Consider the following 25,247-nt stretch of genomic DNA (forward strand, 5'->3'; position numbering starts at 1 on the left):
AACAGCACCCATCTCCACAGGCCAGACGGCCCTGCACATTGCCATCGAGAGGCGGAACATGGCACTAGTGACCCTCCTGGTGGAGAATGGGGCAGACGTCCAGGCTGCAGCCAACGGGGACTTCTTTAAGAAAACCAAAGGGCGGCCTGGCTTCTACTTTGGTAGGGACATGTGGCTTTTTGACAATTGCTAAGGGGAGGTTTGGGGTGGAGACAGAGGGATTTGGAGGCTGGGTGGTCTAGGGACCATGCTACTCTATTCCTGAGGCCCATCATATGCCTGTGTTGGCCACAGGTGAGCTGCCCCTCTCTTTGGCTGCATGCACCAACCAGCTGGGCATCGTGAAGTTCCTGCTGCAGAACTCTTGGCAGCCAGCGGACATCAGCGCGAGGGACTCCGTGGGCAACACAGTGCTGCATGCGCTGGTAGAGGTGGCCGACAACACAGCAGACAACACCAAGTTTGTGACAAGCATGTACAATGAGATTCTGATCCTGGGGGCCAAGCTCCACCCAACACTGAAGCTGGAGGAGCTCACCAACAAGAAGGGGCTGACACCACTGGCTCTGGCTGCCAGGACTGGGAAAATTGGGGTAGGGGGCAGGCTTCATGGCTGAGCTGGGGTATGACTTTTGAGGGTGCTGTGGGAGGGAAGCGCCTACATTGCTGCATACCTGGGATCACCACCCTGCAGAGCCCTGCTGCTGTGGCACTAGGGGCTATTAGAGGAAACCAGAGGAAGTATGAGATGCTAAGCAGAAACCAGGCACCACACCTGTCCTTTTCTGATTTCCACCTCTGAGCAGCACCAACCAAACATGGAGTCGGAGTGAGGTGCTGGCACCTGGGCATGGGGGTAGGTTGAGCCAAGGGCGAAATGGATGTGACCAGGTGTGATCCTCCACCATGGGTCTGATGTGGCTGCAGCTGACATCTGAGTAAGTGGACAGGTTGGTCAGGAGGCTGCTTGGATAGAAGTGAGTGCTTTCCTGGGGCTGGGTTTGGTCTCCAATGGGGCTAGGAAGCAGACTTATCATTGAGGTAGAGCTGGGGGTGTAGTGGGGATGTGTCTGGTGGGGGGCTCCAGGCTGGTTTCTCACAAGCTCTTATATCCCTGTGGCAGGTCTTGGCCTATATTCTCCAGAGGGAGATCCAGGAGCCCGAGTGCAGGCATCTGTCCAGGAAGTTCACGGAATGGGCGTATGGGCCCGTGCACTCCTCGCTCTACGACCTGTCCTGCATTGACACTTGTGAGAAGAACTCAGTGCTGGAGGTGATCGCCTACAGCAGCAGTGAGACCCCTGTGAGTGGGCCTGGGTGGGGCCTGGGCAGGGCGGGCTTCTGGCCTCACTGCGCCCCAGCCCTTGTCCTAGCTCCCATCCAGCTTTGCCTGGAAAACCCACTGCTTGGGGCCTAGGCCCTGATGCCTCATCTCCCCATTTATTCCCACTGGATGTTTTCCTTCATCATACAAATAATGTAAGCTAATTTTCCCATAAAAAAACAAATATTTCAGATAAACAAAAAGAGTCCTCTTTTTTTTGAAGATTTTATTTATTTGACAGACAGAGATCACAAGCACGCTTGAGAGAGGCAGGCAGAAAGAGAGAGGGTGAAGCAGGCTCCCCGCCGAGCAGAGAGCCCAATGTGGGGCTCAATCCCAGGACCCCGAGACCATGACCCAAGCCAAAGGCAGAGGCTCAAACCACTGAGCCACCCAGGCGCCCTAAGAATCCTCTTTTTATACCATATAAAAATGTGTGGTTTCATTTTATTTACATAAATGGGATCATACCATATGAAATGTAGAACAGTTTTTTCATTTAATGGTGTGTCTTGTAGATCATTTTATATCAGTACATATGGGCCTGCTTCCTTCAGAAAAACTCCGGCTGCATAGTGTTCCATAGTAGGGATGGGGAGTAAATGCCCATTGGAGGACATTTTTTTTTTTAATTTTTAATTTTTTATAAACATTTATTTTTATCCCCAGGGGTACAGGTCTGTGAATCACCAGGTTTACACACTTCACAGCACTCACCCAAGCACATACCCTTCAATCCCACCCCCTTCTCCCAAACCCCCTCCCCCCAGCAACCCTCAGTTTGTTTTGTGAGATTAAGAGTCACTTATGGTTTGTCTCCTTCCCAATCCCATCTTGTTTCATTTATCCATTGGAGGACATTTAAGTTATTCCTAGTTTTTTGTTACTACAGTGCTGCGAGCCACTTGGCATGGGTTTGGGAATTTTTCTAGGATGCCTGGAATTGGAATTGCTAAATCAAAGAAGTATGTATGTTTTAACATTTTAATAGCTACTGCCAAATTGTTCTTCAAAAAGACTGCATCAATTCGTTTGCCCATCACTAGTAGGTAAAAATCTACCCATGTCCTTGTCAACCTGGGTATTATCAATCTTTTCTCAAAAACTAATTTAAGTTCTTGGGGCCAAAAATGCTATCTTATTGATGTCTTAATTCTTGTTTTCTTGATAATGTGAGGTGGATAATATTTTATATAATTATCTGACCAGTCATATTTCTTTGGTTAGATTTCCTATTCGTTGTCCTTCGCCATCTCTTCTATTGGATTGTTGGTCCCATTCCTTTTGATTTGTAGGTACTCTTGTTATAGAATGAATTGATCCTTTCTTTATTGCATATGTAGCCAATATTTGATTTTCTTCTGGTCTGTCTCTTGCCGTCTAACTTCATATAAGGCATCATTTGCTTGTAAGTTTTTCATTTTGAGAGTCAGATTAGTCTTTTTCCTTTATAGCTTCTGTGACCTGTGTCTTGCTTTGCAAGGTCTTTCCCATTTCAAGATTATACACATATCCTTCAGTACTTTTGTTTCACTCCTTTGTAGGTATTTTATGTTTGGCTTCTTAATTTACCTAGAATTTATTTTTGTGTAGGTATGAAGTAGGCATCTTACTTAATTATTTTGTTTCCGAATGAGCATCCCAGGGCCACTTAATGAAGTAAAGTGCTTTGTTAACTGCTTTGAAAGGCCATCTCTCCTGTCCATTCTTTCTAAGGTGATACCAGTCTCTGAGGCAGACCTAGGGGGTGGGTCTGTGCTGTCAGTGAGGAGGGCCTGCCCCAGTATCTCACGGGACAGGGGCAAAGTTTGGGGAGAGAGCAGCCTAGCCTGCTTTGCTCTGCCCTATTAGCCTCTGTCTGGGCTGCCATGATGATTCAGGGCCTAGACTCAGAATCCCAGAGGGCTGGCCCATGTAGGAAATGTCTCCAAAAATGCTGGGGTGTTAGATCTAGAGAGGAGAGGGCTATGGGGGTATGGCTGGCATTTCTTGTCTCCAAAGGCTCTCTTGGGCAGAAATTCAGTACTGGAGTCCCTAGGTGCAGAGCAGGGACAACTGGTAGAAAGAAGAGAAGACCAACTTAACTCCAGAGGATAGATCTTCCTGACAGTATTTCTCCCCAGGTTGTGTGAGGCCAGGAGATTCCTATCTCCAAAGGTATTGAAGAAGACATTGAACAGGGACCTTGTTGAGGGAGCTTAAGCTTGGGCTGGGGGTGGGGCTTGGTGGCTAGCAAAGGTTGGGATGATCTGATTTTGGCTCATCCATCTTAGGGATAGTGGAACTTTAAAATAGATCTCTTGGATATGAGATTCTGTGGTTTCTGGCTGGGGAGTGAGTCTTATCTCTCTCTGCTCCCTTTAGAATCGCCACGACATGCTTTTGGTGGAACCACTGAACCGACTCCTGCAGGACAAATGGGACAGATTTGTCAAGCGCATCTTCTACTTCAACTTCTTTGTCTACTGCTTGTATATGATCATCTTCACCACAGCAGCCTACTACAGGCCTGTGGATGGCTTGGTGCGGACTGAGGTTCAGCCTCACGACAGGGAAGTGGGGAGAGGGATGGGCATTCTTATAAGATCCTGGACTCCTTCCCAGTGTGCTGAAGAGATGAAAGGGTTCTGGGATCATGACCTGAGCTGAAAGCAGACACTTAACGGACTGAGCCACCCAGGTGCCCCTTGAGCACATCTTCTGTGCCAGGCCCTGGGCCATCCTTCAAATCAGCTTAAGACCAGACTTCTTCCTCTGCCAGGAGCTTTCGACTCCTTTGAGTTACTGAATTGAATCCTTTCCATTTGCTACCCAAGCACTTACTTTGTTGCCTTTATTTCCAGGGTACCTTGTTTATAAATTTGATATAAAATTCCACCTCCGGGGCACCTGGGTGGCTCAGATGGTTAAATGTCTGCCTTCAGCTCAGGTCATGATCTCTGGTCCTGGGATTGGGCCCCGCATCAGGCTCCCAGCTCAGCAGGGAGCCTGCTTGCCCCTCTCCCTCTGCCTCTCCTTCTGCTTGTGCTCTCTCTCTTTTCCCCAAATGAATAAATAAAATCTTTAAAAAGATGAAAAAAATAAAATTCTACTTCTGAGTTAGGTAAAACCTGGCTTCTATCCACTTAATAAACCATTTAATAATTTCATTTTATGACAAAAGAGAAACATGCTAGTGAGACAAGTAGTAAAGCAGTATTTTATAAACCACTGATGGCATGCAGAAAGGAAACCCACCCCAAGAAAGGGTCTGACACACAAGGATGACACACGTGTGTGGAATGTCTCACCTTCCACCATCCATGGAAAACCTTGATAGGTTCACCATGGCCATAGGAGCAGCAGGAAGCATATGGCATTGAGTCTATAGGAGTGTTTCCACCTATGCCATCACCCTTCTCCCAGCAGAGCTCTGTGCTGGGACAGCACAGTACTGTAAGGATACTCTGCTTGGCACCTAGAGTCTGCCCCCTTGGGAATCAGGTCCCACAGAGGGGCCTCGTTGCAAGTGTCCCTAATAATGCACTGTCTTTAATTATGCCTCTCTCTCTTTCTCTCTTTTAAAGATTTTATTTATTTATTAGAGAGAGAAACAGACAGAGACAGAGATAGCAAGAGAGAACACAACAGGGAGGAGAGGGAGAAGCAGACTCCCCACTGAGCAGGGAACCTGACTTGGGGCTCGATCCCAGGACCCTGGGGATCATGACCTGAGCCAAAGGTAGATGTTTAACCGACTGAGCCACCCAGATGCCCCTATGCCTTTCTCTCAGTAGAGGCTGAGCCTTTTGGGCAGGGGGTGGCTCTTAAACACAGGGCTTGGAAAATGTTTGTTGAATGAGTGAATAAGTGAATGGAGTCACTAACTTCTCTACACCTTGCAGCCTCCCTATAAGCTGAAACACACCATTGGGGACTATTTCCGAGTCACTGGCGAGATTCTTTCTGTATCAGGGGGAGTCTACTTCTTTTTCCGAGGGGTAAGCATTCCTTCCCACACTGTGAGTCTCCATTATCACCGAAACAAAAAGCCAAGAGACTCACCCAGTGCTCACTCACTCTTTAATTCATGGGAGAGATATACAGGTGAAGAAGAGAGCTCTCCAGACATTCATGACTGGGGGTTGAGGGTCCTGTGGACCCAGGATAGTCACATTCAAGGACAGTCAGGACTGAAAGTACAGTTGACCTTAGAATACTGCAGGGATTGCAGTATTCTGCCCCCACAATCAAAAGTCTACATGCTTACACTTTTGTTTTGTTTTTTATTAGTTTCAGGGGATGAATTTAGTGGTTCATCAGTTGCATGTAACACCCAGTGCTCATTTTGACTTTTGACATCCCTCAATTTAACTACTAATAGCCCACTGTTGACCGGAAGACTTACCAATAACATAAACAGTCAATTAACATGTATTCTGGATGATATATGTATTGTATACTATATTCTTACAGTAAAGTAAGCTAGAGAAAAAGATGTTATTAAGAACATCATAAGGAAGAGAAAATACATTTACAGTACTATCTCGTGTTTATAAAAAGAACCACCCAAGCCCCTGCATGAGTGGTCCCTCACAGTTCAAAACCATGCTGCTCAAGGATCAACTGTAATATTTAATTCCAGAAATAGAATGGATCATGACTGTTGTTCATTTAATCCAAACATTCTGTTAAAGTTCAAAATAATGAAAGAAATGTACACATATACTGGCATCATTTTATTTTACCTGAAAATACATGCATCTTACTTGGTACTTCTTCTAACATATGAACAGTCTTTTCTTTGAAGTTTGGACCAATGTTACGTATTACACTGTTACAAATATTTGGAGATTGTTATGATTTTTCCCCTTAATCTTTTTGATCTAAGCTACACCCAGTATTTCTTCGTGACTCACCATTAAGGAGTCTTTCCAAATTGTTGGACTTTGTCTTTACAGAAGCGACTGTCTTTATTTTGTACTCATATTTTAAATTATAATAAAATACAAAGCCACAGTAGCAAGTGCAGTAGGCAAAAAGCACTCTCGGCAACCAGGATTCACCAGTGGGAGGGAGTGGAGGGTGTGGGTGTCTGAGAGAGGATCTCCTAGCCACCAGCACTCACTGTGGGCATTGGTCAGAATATTTTCAGGGAATGGAGAGCACTGGCTAATCTGGTGACTTTGTTCAGTGGAGGCTGATTAAAGAATTTTTACTATAATGCACAGTTATTAAAGAAAACTAGGAAAAATGCACATAGTAGGAAGAAGGAAAAAAAATCTCTCCACCTCATCATTCAAATACAGCAATTAGTAATATTTTGATGATTTTCCTTCCTGTCTTTACTTCTAGGTATTGTTAAAATTCCATTCTCTATTTTAAAAAATCCCTCCTGACCCAGTTACCTGTTAGCCTCACTGTTCTACCCTCATTGGAATCTGCTTTGATCCCCTCCTGTGTTCCATTTTAGGCCATTTAGGAAACATTGCAAGTGCTCACCATCTAGCCTTTCCTGGGAGCTTACTCTCTCTGTTTGCCTACAGATTCAATATTTCCTGCAGAGGCGGCCATCCCTGAAGACCTTGTTTGTGGACAGCTACAGTGAAATGCTTTTGTAAGTGACACTTTGATTCTTATGCCTCCATAACAGCATCTGTTGGCCCAGTCCTAAGATTATAGCCATCCTTCTAACCCACCCTTTCACTCGTGCTGGGCTTGGAACACAGTAGGACCTCACAAGCATGTTGAATGAATGGTGGAAGGCCCTCAGGAAATGTGTGTCGAATTAGCGGATGGCGAGGCTCTACTCTGTCAGAGATGCACCAGGTGCTAGGGAATGACAAAGGTGGGCTCATGGGGCTTAAAGTCTGAGTTACAGTCTGAATACTCTTGTTCATTTTTTTCACACGTTTGTCCGACCATTTGGCATCCAGTGAACTGGCACTGGGATACTGAGATGAAACAGATATGATTCCTATCTTCAAGGAATTCCCAGTTTTTAGGGCAGGGCTTCTCAGCCTTGGCACTGTGGACATTTTGGACTGGATGATTCTTAGCTGGGGAGGGGGGGGACTGTCCTATGCATTGTAGAATGTTTAGCTGCCTCTCTGGCCTCTCCCTTTCAGATGCCAATGGCATTCTCCCTGTCCCCCAGTCTTGACAGCCAAAAAATGTATCTAGATATTGCCAAATGCCCCCAACCTAGGGGGGTACACTGCTTTAGGGGGAGACAGATAAGCAAAAACATAGTTACAAGAACAATGTGGATGTCACAAAGAACCTCCTTCCTTCACAAAATAACCTGAAACCTTAGGAAGTTTCCTTGCAGGACCCAGGTTACAAAGGGGGGCCTTCAGATGGCAATGTGTTCTCCTGGGATCTCTTCCTTGGACTTTACTCTGATCTCCAGGTTTTCCTAATTCCTGAGGCCTCTCTCTCTATTCCTGGCAAATGCAAGGAGCTGATTCTCATCCAGTTGTAGCTAGCTTGTTCCTAGGACTCACAAACTCCACGCTTTTACTATAATCTTGAGATGCTTACACTTTTATTTTGTTTTGTTTTTTATTCGTTTCAGGGGATGAATTTAGTGGTTCATCAATTGACTATAACACCCAGTGCTCATTACATCAATTGACTTCCTTAATGCCCAACACCCAACTAATTACCCTTTCCCCTCACTCACCTCCCCTCCAGCCACCCTCAGTTTGTTCCCTAGAGTTCAGCATTTCTTACGGTTTGCCTCCCTCTCAATTTTCATCTTATTTTATTTAGGGGTCCTATGTTCACCTGTTTTGTTAAATTTTACATATGAGTGAAATCATATGGTATTTGTCTTTCTCTGAGATACTTAAACTTTAACTTCAAAGAGCAAGATCTGTAGGGTTAGTGCAATGCTGGTTTGCTTTACTAAGAGAAGCAATATTTTCCTACATAGCATTGTGCCAATAAACTTGGTTCTATTTCTAGGAAGACCCCTTGTAGGCAGCTTAGAAATTTATTTTATTTTAAACTACCCATGCACATATGGAAACATTGATGAGTACCAAAAAGCTTATAACCAGTATATGAGTTCCTCATCTTAACCTTTCCTAGTCCTTGCATTCCTCCTTCCCAGGGACAATCACTTTTCATTCTCAAAACTTTCTTCTGATGTTTACTCACCCAGTAGATGAGGATTTAGCATCTTTCTTTCCTTTCTGCTTCCACTTCTCTAGCCTTCTAATATAGTTCATAGTAGTTTTTATTTTACTGGATATTGAGTAATTTACATTCTTTTTTTTTTTAAAAAGATTTATTTATTTAATTTGACAGATCACAAGTAGGCAGAGAGGCAGGTGGGTCGGGGGTGGGAGAAGCAGGCTCCCTGCTGAGCAGAGAGCCCAATGCGGGGCTCGATCCCAGGACCCTGGGATCATGACCTGAGCCGAAGGCAGAGGCTTTAACCCACTGAGCCACCCAGGTGCCCCAGTAATTTACATTCTTATGTCTCTATAAGTAGTATTCACAGTTGAGCTTCAAAATATACTCTATGTGTTTTTTCCCTCTTTCTCCTAAAGTTAATAATTGTCTTGTTTTTATTTGTTTAGTTTTCTTTGTATCCACTGTTAACTCATCCCACATATCTTGAAACCCCTCAGTACAATTTTTCTCAAACTCAGTCACCTAAATTATATGATTGGAATCCCCTGCTCCTTTTTCTTTTCTGGAGGGGTTTCCTCCTGGAGTGCTGTCCTCTCTTCTAACTGAGCTCTTTGCTCTCTGGGCCTGCTGCTTAGCTGTCCTTCTGGGACTCTTCTTTGCTGCCAGCCTTGGGACACTCACTGCTTTCCTCCTGGGTTAGACTTACTATCTCTTTCATGGTTTTACTCCTTGTTTTACTTGAGCACATCCTTCAGTATTATCATCTGGTGAAAAGGATGAGCTCATGGTGGAGAGAACACAATGATGACAGCTCTCACAATACCTGGTTCTTGAGTTTCATTGCTGCCACATACACATCCCATGTGTTATCCCTTCACTAGCACCTTGGAGATCCCTTTCACTTCTCTCCTGATTTGGATCCTTTATTTTCTTAACCTTCTGTCTTCCTCTTTACTGATTCCCCTGTTTGGGGGAGAAGGCATCCTTTATCCAAAGAAAGAAAACACATAGTAGGGCAAGGGGGAATAAAATGTATTTCAAATCTGGCATGTCTGAAAATATTCTGCTATACCTTCATGTTTGGTTGATAGCTTGGTTGGGTATATAGTTCTTCTAAGAATTTGAAGATATTTCTCCATTGTTTCCTTGCTTCCAGTATTATAGACAACAAGTTCAAAACCATTCAGACTCTGGATCCTCCTTTAAGACCTGGTTTGTTTTTTCTCTTTGTAAATCTGTAGTATCTTCTATTTGTTCCTAGTGTTCTGAAACTTAATGATGTGTCTTGATGTGGATGTGTTTTTATCCAATGTCCTGGGCACTTAGGGGGCTCTTTCAATCTGGAAATTTATATCTCTTATTTCTTGATTTCTCTTCTGGAACCCCGTGGTATGTATATTGAACTTCTTGACCTAGTGTGAACCAGTTCTTATATTTTCTCACTTGTGTTTTATCTCTTTATCTTTGGCTCTTCTTTCTGGGAGGTTCAAATCAACTCTAATTTCCAACCTTCCTATTGAGTTTATTATTTTTTATAATTTCTAAATTATAATTTTTAATTTCTAAATTAATTTTTAATTTCTAAATACTCTTTTTAATTTCTAAATACTCTTCAAAATTCTTTGTTCCTTCTTTATGGCATTCTATTTTTGTTTCATTGATACAATCTTCTTTTGTCTCTCTGAGACTGCTAAGAGTTTTTATTAAATTTTTCTTCTTTTTGTATAGATTTTATTTTCTCCAAGTTGTTGTTTCCCATTTTCTTGTTTTGCTCTATCTTTCATGTTAAAGGATACTTGGAAATTTTTTATATCTGCTAATGAATAAGAGTGGAGGACTGAAAAACTGGTTGGAGGCTCTTTTTAAAATTAAAAAAATTTTTTTTATTTGACAGAGAATGGGAGAAAGAACAAGAGAAAGCACAAGCAGGGGAAGCAGCAAAGGGAGAGGGAGGAGCAAGCTCCTAGCTGAGCAGGGAGCCTGGGCTTGATCCCAGGACACGAGGATCATGACCTGAGCTGAAGGCAGGTGCTTAATTGACTGAGCCACCCAGGTGCCCCTAGAAGCTCTTAATGCATGAATAGGGCTTATCAATTTTGAGCTTCACTATAAACTAGTCTAGGTAAGCTATTTATTGGAGAATATCCAAAGTTAGTCAATTGCATCTTTTCAATCTTCTACCTGAAGGGAAGAAGTCTGGATGCTATATTTCTGAGAATTGAGTGGAAAAGAGGGATTTCTGTAATCTGTAGCATATAAAAATCCTGTAGTCTCCTGCTTTCACGTTGTTTGATGAAAGAGGATCCAAAGATCCTCTGTTTCATCTTCTTCAGAGACAAAACCTCCACTCTTCTTTATTTTAGGTCTCTTTATCTCTCCTCCAGAGATCCCTAAGCCTTTTGAGACTCCTTGATTAAATGAAATGGCTCTCAGCTCTCCCTCCACTACAAATTGGAATACGGTTTTGTTGCATCTGCTAAGTCCATTTCCATTTGTCCACTGCTTCCCAAATTCATATGTGAGGCCTCCATTTGCCACCCAAGGCAACTCTTTACCTATCTCAACTGGTGTCAGTTCTTATTTTGGCTAAAGTTCTGCAAATACAGAGGATAGTTTTCCTTTGCAGTGGAATTCCAATTGATGAGCCAGTCTACTGACGTTAATTTACAGTAGGCTCACATTAGCATAATGGTAATTTTTTTTTTTGCTGGATTCTCTCATACAAATGGGGTTGTCAGTGTGGTCTATAGTGCAAAGATAGCTGGGGGACTTTCAGGAGGAGGCCATGATGACAAGGAGACCTGGGATGAATATGTAAAGAAGGGACCACTGAACAGACTCTGACATAGGATTATCAGACTTATTCTACCTTATCCATGGATCCTACTTGGGTAGCCCCTAGCAGGCCAAGTTGCTGAGGGACGTCTTCCCTGGCTCTGCTTCTGAGTTTGAGGGTGTGACCAGCAGACACCACCTGTGATTTTTCAGGAGCACATGGCCTGCTCCTCCTTACTGCTTAAGCAGTGTTTCTCAGCCCTTTTTCTTTTTTGCCTTTTTAGATGTTTTCTCCCTAATTGCCCCTTCCATTATCTAGTACCACAAATACACTGTGTAGTTGTCTGTGTACTGTATTAATATTTGTACTTTCTATAGAGAAAAAGATTTTGTACCCCCCTAACCAACGTTTGCCCTCTTGGGGTCGCTCTTGCTCACACTGAGTATCATGGGTGAAAAGAGGCATGACAGCCAACCCTAGCTCCTACCACAGCTGTGGTCTGTACTTCTGAGAGGGTGGCAGGTCTCCTGGGTGCTCACAGACAGAGCTTGCTATCCCTCCACCTCCAGTTTTGTGCAGTCACTGTTCATGCTGGGGACCGTGGTGCTGTACTTCTGCCACCACAAGGAGTACGTGGCCTCCATGGTGTTCTCCCTGGCCATGGGCTGGACCAACATGCTCTACTACACCCGCGGCTTCCAGCAGATGGGCATCTATGCTGTTATGATTGAGAAGGTGGGTGTCAATGTCCAAGTAGGTTCTCCACAGAGCCTGTCTCTATACCGTGGGGATGTGGGACATGGTCTACAAACTCTGTCCATCCTCTGCAATGTCTGGGAGGCGCTTGTTTAGATCAGAACCCACTTTCCCAGCATATTCCTCAAGAATCAGACTATCTGACCCTGACCCAGGCTTGGGGACTCCCCTAAAACTGGACCCCTCTACACACCAGGCCCCCCTCTCCCACCAGAGCAAAGGCCAAGGGTGGGAACTATGGATGAATTCCTCATGACCCCAGAACTGAAAGCCACCAAACCAAATCCTCCTGCATGTTCTCCATTTCTACTTGGGCTCAAAAGTAACTCCTAGGTTAACAAGTAACTCCTGACCCCTCCCTTGGCCTCGCCTGGGACTGGACTTGGTTCTGACAAGCCTGCTCTCTCCTGCAGATGATCCTGAGAGACCTGTGTCGCTTCATGTTTGTCTACCTTGTTTTCTTGTTCGGGTTTTCCACAGGTAATGGGCTTGCTCAGGGCTGGTGGTGGGCAGAGAACCTGCTCACCTCAGCTTCCGAGGACTCTGCAGGGGCAGGGTGGGGAGAGGCCCACTGGGGTATGTATCTGTAGCTGAGAGAGTTGGAAAATAAAGAACACAAGAAATGAGCAGGTGAACATGGAAATGTAATTCATAAAACATTGTAAGCAATTTTAGAGGTATAGCTGCATTTGGCTTCAATTTTTTTTTACATTTTTACTTTTAATTTTTAAATTAATTAATTAAATTAATTAATTCAGTATGAGAGAGAGAAAGAAAGAGAGAAAGCAGGAGAGGAGCTGAGGGAGTGGGGGAGAGAGAATCTTAATCAGCCTCCATCCCCAGGGCAGAGCCTGTCCGCACAACCCTGAGATCATGACTTGAGCTAAAATCAGGATTTGGCACTTAACTGACTAAGCCACCCAGGTGCCCCTTTTTAAATTTTAATTTTGACATTATTTCGGATTTTCAGAAAACTTGTAAGAATAATGTAAATAACTTTAATTATTACCCCGAATCCCCAAATTTTACCACATTTAAAAATCACATTCTGCTACACACACACACACACACACACACACACACACACACACACATATGTGCATGCACACCACCACCACCACCATACTAAAAAAAATAGTAAGCTGCAGACACGATCAGCCCTTTACCACTGGATAAAGTCTGCATTTCCTAAAAACAAGAATATTTTTCTTACATAAAACAGTGTATAATGATCAAAATAAGGAAATAAAACACTGATACAGTGCTTCTAGCTAATCTACCAGCCTTATTCAGATTTCACCAATTGTCCTAATAATGTCCTTTACAGAAATGAAAATCCCAGATCATGCAGTTGTCAAGTCTCTTTAGTTTCTTTAATCTGGAGTGATTCCTCAGTCTTTCCTTGTCTTGTAACCTTAGCATTTTTAATGAATAAAGGCTGGTTTTTACAATGTCTCTCAGTTTGGGTTTGTTTGATGTTTCCTCACAATTAGATTCAGGTATGTATTTTTTTAAATCAGAATATCAAGGAAGTAATGTGTGTCTTCCTCAGTCCATTGTATCAGGAGTCCCACAATGTTCGTTTAGCCCGTTTCTAGTGATGTTAACTTTAATTACTTGGTTTTGATGGGTCTGCTAGATTACTGTCAAGTAATTATCTTTCGTTTTGGAATCAGTAAGAGTCAATAAGTAATTTGTGAGGAGATGCTTTGAGACTAGGTAAATATCCTGTTTCTCATCAAACTTAAAACAGATGATTCTCACTTGAATCACTTAATCCTAATAGTTGCCAGATGATGATTTTTTAACTCTGTCATTCCTCCTACATTTATTAGCTGGCGTTCTATTGTAGGGAGGAGCTTTCCATTCTCCTGCATTCATTTATTATTTACATCATCGTGGCCTCACAGATTCTCTTCTGGTTTTTCTTTTTCTTTTTTTTTTTTTTGTTTCTTTTTCATGGATTCTCACTTTGTTAAATGGGTCATAATCTTAACTATTACCATCTATCTTGATGCTGAGATTGTCTGAGCAATCATCTTTGGGAGCCTCTCCAAGCTGGTTCCTGAGCTCTTGACACATCTACAGCATTTCTGGGCACCTGGTTCTGCTTTGATCCTCATCTGAGTCCTGCATTTACATGGCTCACATGCACACCGTCCCCTGTCCCCATCCCAGAGCCTGTTTTGGAATCTCTGTCTCAGAGTTATGGACAGTTTTGCCTGGGAGCTTTGACTGATAGGGATGGGTGTGGGCTCCAGCACCTGGTCTGAAGGCCCTGGTCTGTCGGTACCCCTGGGAAGGGATTTGGCCAAGTGGGTTCATGGCTACCAGCTATGCAGGAACCATGGGGCACAACTGTTAATGAAAGCTGTCAGACTCTAGATTATTTTTCCCAAAGAAAGGTGTAGTGTGCTGCAAGAGGCTATTCTGCTCTGAGCTGCTTAGTCCCTATCATTCTGGAATGAGTTAGCTCTGGGTCACAGACTAAGGTACACAGGCAGACAGAGTGTGATTGAGAAGCTGGGTGTGGATTCAGAACTGATATGTAAAGTTAGGCAGGTTGTGTGCTGCACAAAGGTGACTATATTCACATTGTATATATAGATTTGCATATTTAACAGGTTTTTTTCCCTAGAAGATGATGATAAAACTCTTAGTGTAACGAAACAGTATACAGTTGACCCTTGGACAACAGGGGGATTAGGAACACCAACTCCCTGCACAGCTAAAAATCTGCAAATAACTTTTGACTCCCCCAAAACTTTAATAATAGCCGACTGCTGATTGAAAGTCTTACCAATAACATAAACAGTTAACACATATTTCATATGTTATATATATATGTATATAACATGCTGTATTCTTATAATAAATAAGCTAGAGAAAAGAAGAAGTTATTAATAAAATCATACAGAAAATACACTTACAGTACTATACTGTATTTATTGAGAAAAATCTGTGTATAAGTAGACTCATGAAGTTCCAATCCATGCTGTTCAAGGATCAGCTATACTACAACAGTTGGCTGATAGTTCTGAAGAAACAGGTGGTTTTCTGTGTTTAAGTTCATAAAGAAGTGTTCCATGGCCAAGCAGCATTCCTGCTGCAGACCCATCCTGGGATATGGGGTGTGTCTGTTGGTGGTTCTGTCTTGGCTTGCATTCAGCTGCACCTGTCCCTCCCCGTGTCTTGTAGCGGTGGTGACGCTGATTGAGGATGGGAAGAATAACTCTGTGACAGCTGAGTCCACATTGCACAGGTGGCGAGGGCCAGGCTGCCGGCCTCCTGACAGCTCCTACAACAGCCTTTACTCCACATGTCTGGAGCTTTTCAAGTTCACCATTGGTATGGGTGATCTGGAGTTCACAGAGAACTATGACTTCAAGGCTGTCTTCATCATCTTGTTGCTGGCCTACGTGATTCTCACCTATATTCTTCTGCTGAACATGCTCATCGCCCTCATGGGTGAGACTGTTAACAAGATTGCGCAGGAGAGCAAGAACATCTGGAAGCTACAGGTGGGTCAGTGGGTGGGCTGTGTCCAGCAGGAGGATGTCTGCTGCTCTCTTTGCTGCTTAGCACAGTTAGGTGTATGACCCCTTGCAGGGTTTGGGGAAGGGCAGAGACCCCGGCAGCCCAGGGGGATCAAGCAAGAGCATCTCCCCCAGTCGACTCCCTGCTGGCCCCTCCTTCTGGGGTTCCCTCCCAAGCATCACCAACTGGTGTTCACAGACACTGGTTAGACAGTCCCCAGGGGCAGGAGATGGAGGGCTCAGCCCCAGGGGGTGCCCACCTCACAGAAGCTTGGTCTAGGGTGGGCATCAGAGACCATACTTGGGGGGAACAGCTAGAATGGGGGGGCTCTAATAGCTGCGTTTTTGAGGCACCTGATCCATATCTACTCTCCCGCCAAATAATAAACTGTCATTCTTATTAAGTAACATTGACTCTATACCAGGTATTGTTCTAAGTGTTTTACATGCTTTCATTTAATTCTCACAACAATGCTATCAAGTGGCTACCATTATCGTTCCCATTTTTGGATAAAGGCACTGAGGCATAGAGAAGTTGGGTATCTGTGTCCAAGATAACTACAGATCTTCCTCAATTAACAATGGGGTTACCTTCCAATAAACCACCATAATTTAAATACGCATTTAATGCACCCAACCTACTGAACATCATAGCTTAGCCCAGCCTACCTTAAGTGCGCTTAGAGCACTTAACTTCAGCCTACAGTTAGGCAAAATAATCTAACACAAAGCCTATTTTATACTAAAATGTTGGATGTCTCATGAAAATTATTGACTACTATAATAAAAGTGAGAAGCAGAATGGTTATATGGGTACAGAGTGGTTGTAAGTATACTGGTTGTTGACCCTTGTGATCATGTGGCTGACTGGGAACTCCCAGCCTCACGAGAAAGGATTGTACTATACTTTGCTTGCCTGGGAAAAGATTCATGTCCAAAACTTGAAGTATGGTTTCTGCCAAATACATACTGCTTTTGTATCATTGTGAAGTTGAAAATCATTAAGTTGAACCATTGTAAGTCGGGGTCTATCTGTAATAAGTAGCATAGTCAGTATTCGACCCAAGCAGCCCCATCTTGTGGCCCTGCTCTTAACTATTACACTGTCTGCCCCTTTGTGAGCACTTCAGGGAAGAGTCCGGGGCTGGACACTCTACCTCACTTATGGGAGGCCCTGCCCTGACTGGACCTGGCAGGCAGCAGCCGTCCCTGGGCAGGTCTGGGCTGGAGAGGCTGAGCTTGGAGTGTGCACCTGCCAAGCTACAAAAACAAGCTTGACATAGAAGGCACTAGAGGTCCCGTTCAGGGGCACTGGGACTGGGACTGGAGAGGCTGATCTTGGAAGCCCCACTGACAGCCAGGGGAAGCCCCGGGATAAGCCCTTTGCCCCTCTGTTGTCTGTGTGTTCTCACAGAGAGCTATCACCATCCTGGACACGGAGAAGAGCTTCCTTAAATGCATGAGGAAGGCCTTCCGCTCAGGCAAGCTGTTGCAAGTGGGGTACACACCTGATGGCAAGGATGACTACAGGTGGTGTTTCAGGTAATGCCCAGGCATGAAATCAAACTTAGGGAGCTCAGGGGCTTAGCTATAGATATCAGGGATCTACCCAGAGCCAGCTATGGGTACAGAGGACATTTTGGGGCTTTGTGGGCATAAGGGACTCATCTGGAGCCAGCTGTGGATACAGAAACCTTCCTCAGGCTTCCTGGGACCAGTCATGAACATAGGGGACTCTCCCAAGGCCAGCTATCGGTAGGTATATGGGCTTCCCCAAGGCTCAGCTGTGGGCATTAGGAGACCTACAGGAAAATGAAGTGTCGAAAGGGGTCATCCAGTGATCAGGGTCAGAACCAGGAATCCAGCATTTAAAGTCCCTGGGCCTCATGATGTGGTCAGAGAACAGAGCTTTGGGGGTGGTGTCCAAAAAGCAGGCCCCTCTCAGCCCTCCCGCCTACCAGCTATGTCTCCCCATTCTGGTCTATGGGCTTCTTGGGATTGGCCTGTGGTACTAAGCCCTCAACCTGGGAAGCTAGGCATGGCTTTTAGGCCATAAGCTCCTAGCTCCCTTGTCTCCTTGCCCTACAGGGTGGATGAGGTCAACTGGACCACCTGGAACACCAATGTAGGTATCATCAATGAAGACCCAGGCAACTGTGAGGGCATCAAGCGCACCCTGAGCTTCTCCCTGCGGTCAGGCAGAGGTGAGGCATGAGGGAAGTATGCTGTGACAGGGAGGGAGCCTGATGTTGGGCAAGTGAAGTCTTGGGGTTCCTTGCTCCTTGCAGGCCTTCTTCACCCCACAGCCTGGATTCTGGAACAGCCCCAAGGGTCAAGCACCTGCATACGCTCTGTCACAGGCACTCTTTTGTACTCTCACGCATTCCCGCACAGCTGACTGTGCCACATGCCCATGCTCACCAGCTCTGCCAGTACCCTGCCCCAGGCATCTGTCCTAAAGTGCCCCAGCGGAAGCAGTTGATCCCACATACAGCCATCTGGGACAGCTGGCCTTGTGGGCTGCCCTGTCTCCTCTTCTTGATCCTCACACCCAGTGTCTATGTTCAGCTGTGTGACTCTTAGGGACACGAGCAGGTACAGGCAAAAACTCACCTTGCATGAACACAACCAGGCAGGCAGAGGAAGAATGGGAAGACTAAAGGGTATATATACCTTGAGCAGAAATGCTCTGCAGAAAGTCACTACCAGGAAAAAAAAAAGTCCTTTTAACAGTTAATGGTAAACATTTAATAGTACTTGTTAAATTATAGGTCTAATTGAGGACATTTATTTAAAAATGAAGCAAACGTGGTTTGTACGGAACAGATTTTGAGTTGTAATTGTGCACTAATTCTTCGTTTTTAGCTTTTAGAAAATTGTGGTAAAATATGTGTAATACAAAAGTTGCCATTTTAACCATTTTTAAGTGTATAATTCATGGGTGTTAATTGTGTCCACAATGTAATGAAACCTTCACCGCTTTCTATTTCCAGAACATTTTCATTATTTCAAACAGGAACTCTGTACCTATTGAATGATACAGATTTCCTGTTTGAAATAATGAAAATGTTCTGGAAATAGAAAGCTATTTCTACCTATTGAATGATTACTCCTATTTCTTCCTTCTCCCACCCCCTGGTAACCTCTGTTCTGCTTTCTGTCTCTGTCTCTTTTGTCTCTGTCTCTGTCTCTGTCTCTTTTGCCTAGGGTAGGTACCTGGTATAAGTGGAACACACCTTTTGTGTCTAGCTCAATAATATCCCATTGTAGGTATATACCACATTTTATTTACCCATTCATCTTCAATCAACATCAGGATTGTGTCCACTTTTTGGCTATTGTGACAATTGGTGGACATAATTCTGTTTGACTTCTGGCTTTCAGGTGTTTAATTAATTAATTAATTAATTAATAGAGAGGCAGAAAGGGGGTGTGGGGAAGAGGAAGAGAGAAAATCTTTTTTTTTTTTCAGGCTTCTCATGAAATTTTTTAGTCTATTCTGTACAAAAATTGGCTTACAGTTTATTGCTGAAATGTAGGAACATGAAGATTCCCAGTCCATAGTTTTAAACCTAACAAGTATGAGAGAGAGAATCTTAAGCAGACTCCACACCCAGTGTGGATGTGGGGCTCAGTCTCATGACTCTGAGGTCAAGACCTGAGCTGAAATCAAGAGTCAGATGCTTCAGTTCTTTGGATAGAAATGAAACTGCTGGATCCTATGGTAATTCTGTGTTTAACTTTTTTAAGGAACTGCCAGAATGTTTTCTAAAGTGGCTGCGTTTCTGTACATTCCCACCAGCAAAACATGAGGGTTCCACATCCTCACCAACACTTGCTGTTTCGTGGGTTTTTGTTGTGGTGGTGGTGGTTGTAGCCATCCTAATGGATGTGCGGTTGTATCTTATTGTGGTTTTGATTTGCATTTCCCTAATGACTAATTATTTTGATATCTTTCCAAATGCTCATTTGTCATTATAGGTACTCTTTGGAGAAATGGTTATTCAAGCAATCTGCCCATTTAAAAATTTGTTTTGTTGTTGTTGAGTTATAGAAGTTCTTTATACATTTTGGATATTAATCCTTTGTCAGGTATACAATCTGCCAGTGTTTTCTTCTATTCTCTGAGTTGTCCTTTGATATAAAAGTGTTTTTTTTTGATGAAGCCCACTTTATCTATTCTTTTCTTTTATTGCCTATTCTTTTGGTGTAATATGTAAGAAATTATTGCCAAATCCAATGTCTTAAAGATTTTTCCCTATTTTTTTTTATAAGAGTTCTATAGTTTTAGTTCTCAACCATTTCCATGTTGATTTTTTTAATTGATTCATGATTTTCTTTTTTGCTATAAACCTTGGACCGTTTCCCAGAGTTGTGACAATATTGGTTCCAAAGTTTCTGTCTGTTTTTTTTTTTTTTGGTTTGTTTGTTTTTTGATATTTTTGTGGTGGTCTAGGTTTTGGGAACTACCTACTTTACCATTTTGCTGGTAATTCTTGAACAAAGAATGAACCAGATGTTGACTGTTTGGGGTTTTTCTTTGGTAGGGTGGGAGAAAGGGCACTATTTTCAGATCAGCTTGCCTGATAGAATGATACTGCATCTTTCATAATTGATATTACTTCATAGACACTTTTTTTTATTTTAAAAACTTAAAATCAACTTTATTGAGATATGATTTACATACAGTAAAATGCACGCATTTTAAATGTACAGTTTGGTAAGTTTCAGGAAATATCTACTCAGGGAACCACCACCCACTCAACGTATAGAACATTTCCATCATGCCAGGAAGTACCCTAATGCCTCTTTGTAATCAGTTTTGACCTCCCCATCCCAGGTAACTACTTGTCTAATTTCTATCCCTGTCAATTAGTTTGATATCAGCTTTTGTTTACTTGAAAATGTGAATTTCATTCTCATGTTTGAAGGATATTTTCACTGGATACAGAATTCTGGGTTAACAGATTTTTTTTCCCTCTTTTAAAAAAAAATTCCAATATTAACTTTTTCTCCAATGTCTCTGGCCTCCATTGTTTCTGATGAGAAGTTGCTCATTATTTGCATTCCTGTATGTAATTGGTCTTTTTCTTTTTGGCTGCTTTCAAAATATTCTCTTCATCTTAGGTTTTCAGCAGTTTGAGTAAAACGTGCTTTGGTTTTTTTTTTTTTTTTTTTTTTTTTTGGTTTATCCTGTTTAAGATTCACATGCAATTCTTGGATCTGTACATCAGAGTCTCTACATATATTTTGCTTCATTGTCCCTATCTACTTTGGGGGGGACTCCAATAACATATATTTTATTTTATTTAACTTTATTTATTTGAGAGAGAAAGAGAGAGGGAAGGAGAGAGCAGGGGGAGGGACAAAAGGAGCAAGAGAAAGAGAACCTCAAGCAGACTCCCTGCTGAGTGCAGAGCCTGACACAGGACTCTATCCCCGGACCCCAAGATCATGACATGAGTTGAAATCAAGAGTCGGATGCTCAACTGTCTGAGCCATCTAGGTGCCCCACACCTGGGTGGTATTTTAATTTTTTAGATTTTATTTATTTATTTGACACAGAGAGAGAGATCACAAGTAGGCAGAGAGGCAGGCAGGGGACCTGATGCAGGGCTCAATCCCAGGACCCTGAAACCATGACCTGAGCTGAAGGCAGAGGCTTAACCTACTGAGCCACCCAGGTATCCCATCCCTACATGTATTTTAGATCGTTTGATATTGTCCCACAGGTTTCTGAGGCTTTATTTTTACTTGATTTTTTTTCTATTTCTCAAATTTGAGAATTTTATTGTTCTGTCTTCAAGTTCATTGATGCTATCCTCAGCCATCTGCAAACTATGATTAAGCTCATCCAGTGACTATTATATTTCAAGTATTATGCTACTTGGTTTTCGAGTTTCTATTTTTTTTTTTTTATGATTTTCATTTCTTTCCTAAGATTCTCTACCTGGTCTGTCACCAAGATCCTATTTTCCTTTTTTTTTTTTTTAATTTTTTTAACATATAAATAATAGTTAATTTAAATTCTCTGCCAACTACATCTGGGCCATCTTTTTTAAAAAATATTTTATTTATTTATTTGACACAGAGAGAGAGAGAGAGAGATCACAAGTAGGCAGAGCAGCAGGCAGAGAGAGAGGGGGAAGCAGGCTCCCTGTGGAGTAGGGAGCCCAATGCAGGACTCGATCTCAGGACCCTGAGACCATGACCTGAGCTGAAGGCAGCGGCTTAACCCACTGAGCCACCCAGGTGCTTCCATCTGGGTCATCTTGGAGACAGTTTCCATTGACTGTTTTTTCTCCCTCCTTACTGTGAGTCACATTTCCCTGTCTCTTTGCATGTCTAGTAACTTTTAATTGTCAACTGGGCATTGCAGATAGTATATTTTAGAGGCCCTTGATTAAATTTTTGTTTTAGTTGGCAGTTTAATTATTGAGCGAATCACCCTGAACTTGTGCAGACTTAGTTTTAAACTTTATAATGATAGATCTGTGAAATGCCAAGGTATTTTCCAATTCCATCAAACTTGTGGGACTCAACCTCCAAACTGTTTCCACTGAAGTTCTTGCCAGGACTTGGTTTTAGGCTTTGTTAGGGTGGGTCTTGGGTAGACCTTACTCTAGGGCATGTAGAGTAAGTAGGGCATTTCTGTGTTTTAACTTGATCCTCAGAGTAGAAAAAAGGTATTAAGGAGGTCTCCCCACTGAGTACTGCTCAGCTTCCAGTGTTTCTATCCCACTGTCAGCCCTATAGTGGCCCCTGCCCGGTAGGCCTTATGCAGTCTCACATTGTGCAAGTACACTCCAACCCCCAGCCCAGAGACTTCTAGACTTCCACCATCACATCTCTCTTTTTCCTCTTCTTCTGTGCCCTGTCTCACAGATTCTAGCTGCTTCAGCTGTCCAAAACCCCAATCTCTTCTTCCTTAGTTCAGAGGTACTGCCATGGTCTGTTTAGACTCCAGCTCACTACACCACAGTCAGAGAAATTGTCCCTATGCAAACCATCAGGGAAATCATGGGGCTCTGTTTGTGGATTTCACTTTTTCTCAGCAACTGCAGTTTTCAGTCTGTATCCTATGCCTGAAAACATTTACTGCAAATATTTTTTCCTGCTTTATGTTTGTTTACAGCAGTGTGGGTAGCTCAGCACTACATACTCCATCAGGGTAGAAGTAGACATCTTTTTTATCAAGAGCTTTCTGCAATCCTGTGATTTTCACACTAGTTTCATTAGAAGCACTTCCTGTGTCATGCCATAGTACTTATTGATTATCTCTACAATTGTTATTGATCTAACTTTACCACAGAGCCATTCAAAGATGATTTTGCCTATAATTTGAGCAGTCTTCCAATATCAATCTTATTGACTTCATGAAACCTCCCATCTTTTAAAGATTTGCTGTTGTACTTTGTGGTTAACTTGCATTGTGTTTGCATGACATTGTTGGCTGTTTATAACATTGCACATTCACTGTGTATTAACAAAGATATTGTTGAAGTAGCAGGGATATACACATTCTTGTTACTTGCATTGGGGTAGGAGATGGTTAGAGGTTCCCTGATTTCACATTTATAATGAATTAGTGAATATTTCCTGAGGATTTTGATTTTTTTGTACAACTTTGTAGCAGTGTACACTTTAGTAATGAGTAGTCATACAATTCAGATAACAAGGAACTTTCCTACCTACAAAGTGTATATGATTGGGAAGGGGCAAAGGAATACATGAGAGAAAGGCCAGGGAGGAAAGCAGTCAATAGCTGAGCTGGGGGGAACACTTGAGAGAGTCTTGGCATCAGGGCTGTGGGAAGTGGGCATGGGGAGCCCTGTGCCTCCTTTCAGGGCTAGGGCTGGGCCAAGCAGTCTCTGAGGCTGCATGTTGCCAACACTGAGCCAGCCAGAAGATTGTGTCTCAGTGAGACCTGGCCTATATCCCCATGAAGTCCTGCTTCAATGCCTGGGTTCTTATTTAGCAGGTGATGCTTGGGAGCAGGCCAACATCAGCCTGCAGGCCTGGGGTAAATACCAAGACCTGGAGAATTTGGCTGGAGTGGTCATGGTGGGCCTAGCTTCCCATATTCCTGATGCCTTTGACATGTGGTCAGTGTTAGACACCAGCAGAGGAACCTGAATTACGGCCTGAGGGTAGGAGGTATAGAAGGTATAATCGAGGCTGGTTTTCTAGAGAGATTAGATCCAGGGTGGCCAACCAGAGGGCTTGGCTGTGGGAGGGGAACATGTACAGCTTTCCTTCTTGGTTGTCAGTTTGCCTAGGTGGCTGGGAAGATGGAGGGGCCTCGGGAGTGACAGCTGGATTCTCTTTAGGAGCTCCCTGTGCACACAGTAGAGCCCCATTTAAGACCTAATGTCACCATGTTTTCTTTGGCATTGTTCCCAATATGCTATGCTCTGGTGGGTCCTGGTCCCCAGATCCTGATTCTCTGGCTGGTTCATCAGCCTACAGCTGACCTGATGTGGAGCCACCATGGGGCAGACCACAGTGTTGCTCTGTGGAGATCTGTCCTCCCTCCCATGTGGGCAGGGAGGAGATGGAGACTGGGAAAGGCAAGCAATAGACTCTGATGAGGTCCCTGCAAGTCAGGGTGAGGGGAAGGAAGAGGATTTAGGATTTTCTGGAGTGGAAGAGGCTCCTTAAGCAGGCAAGGGAAGAGGAAATGGCAGCTATCCCTGTGTCTCAGGAAGGACCAAAATGTCTGGGTCTCCTTTAAGAGAACTACAAGTTGGTAAGGCCAACAAATAAGTGTTTATTTCTGTGTGCTGCATCCAAGGCAGTAATGATGTTTTACCCTTTAGTTTCAGGAAGAAACTGGAAGAACTTTGCCCTGGTTCCCCTTTTAAGAGATGCAAGTACAAGAGAAAGGCCCTCTGCTCAACCAGAGGAAGTTCATCTGAGACACTTTGCAGGGTCCCTCAAGCCAGAAGATGCTGAGGTCTTCAAGGATCCTGTTGCTTGAGGGGAAAAGTGAGGGACCCCTCTAGGGTACTCCTAACACTGTTGGGCCTCAGAATATCTCACTGTGGAGGGAACAACAGGGCCCTCTCAGCGGCCTGGCTTGGCCTGTGCCTGCCCAGGCACTTTCCTCCCCTGCTCTGCACAAGCTACGGGAAGCATTGTTGGGTGCATGGGGAGAGCTAGTCATCCAGCCTCACTGTCCCCAAGGGAGTCTTCCACCAGGAAATTATTTTGCTCTCATATTTTTACTAACTTTGTTAGGTATCATGAATGATGAATCTTGTGTGGACATATGTGATGCCATTGTTTTATTTTATATGACTAGGAGTGAATGTAAATGAGGCCCAGGAAAACACCTCTTGGAACAAAACAAAACATGTCCTTTGATGTAAACTGCTGCAGCTGTTCTCTGTGTTGTGTTTAATACCTCCTCCGAAACAGAGTGGGCTGAGGGGGGTGTCATTTATATCTCAGAGAAGGTGGGGGAAGGCTGGCCCTATTTCTAGCTCTGCCAGAATCAGGTTTCGCTAGAGTGACTTCCTCGTTCTATGTGATACATCATGGCCCCCAAAACAGAACTCTTTTGCTGTCCAGATGAAAGTACAGCACGTGTCTTAAAAGCATGTGGCAAGAATTTTTTCATGGTCTTCCATTTGTAGCAACTGTAGTCCTACTCCCCCGCAGTGGTCCTACTTCCACCTCCATGCATCCTGTCACTCATCACATAAATAAATAAATAAACAAACAAATATCA

At 43.5% G+C, this 25,247-nt stretch overlaps 1 protein-coding gene across 5 annotated transcripts in view; it reads left to right on the forward strand.

The window, feature by feature from the left end:
• The window catches only part of TRPV1 (transient receptor potential cation channel subfamily V member 1), a 44,393-nt gene extending 19,146 nt beyond the window's left edge, over positions 1–25,247 (forward strand). For all 5 annotated transcript variants that reach the window (XM_032320360.1, XM_032320362.1, XM_032320363.1 and 2 more), the window contains 12 exons: positions 21–161; positions 295–593; positions 1,124–1,303; positions 3,689–3,847; positions 5,209–5,304; positions 6,850–6,920; positions 11,792–11,957; positions 12,392–12,458; positions 15,177–15,499; positions 16,929–17,056; positions 17,603–17,718; positions 24,334–25,247. In XM_032320360.1, the coding sequence (XP_032176251.1) occupies positions 21–161; positions 295–593; positions 1,124–1,303; positions 3,689–3,847; positions 5,209–5,304; positions 6,850–6,920; positions 11,792–11,957; positions 12,392–12,458; positions 15,177–15,499; positions 16,929–17,056; positions 17,603–17,718; positions 24,334–24,494 (1,907 nt within the window). In that variant the 3' untranslated portion in view covers positions 24,495–25,247. The remainder of the gene's footprint in view (positions 1–20; positions 162–294; positions 594–1,123; positions 1,304–3,688; positions 3,848–5,208; positions 5,305–6,849; positions 6,921–11,791; positions 11,958–12,391; positions 12,459–15,176; positions 15,500–16,928; positions 17,057–17,602; positions 17,719–24,333) is intronic.

The sequence above is a fragment of the Mustela erminea genome, chromosome 18, assembly GCF_009829155.1.
Source record: "Mustela erminea isolate mMusErm1 chromosome 18, mMusErm1.Pri, whole genome shotgun sequence".
In the NCBI taxonomy this organism is placed as follows: Eukaryota; Metazoa; Chordata; class Mammalia; order Carnivora; family Mustelidae; genus Mustela; species Mustela erminea.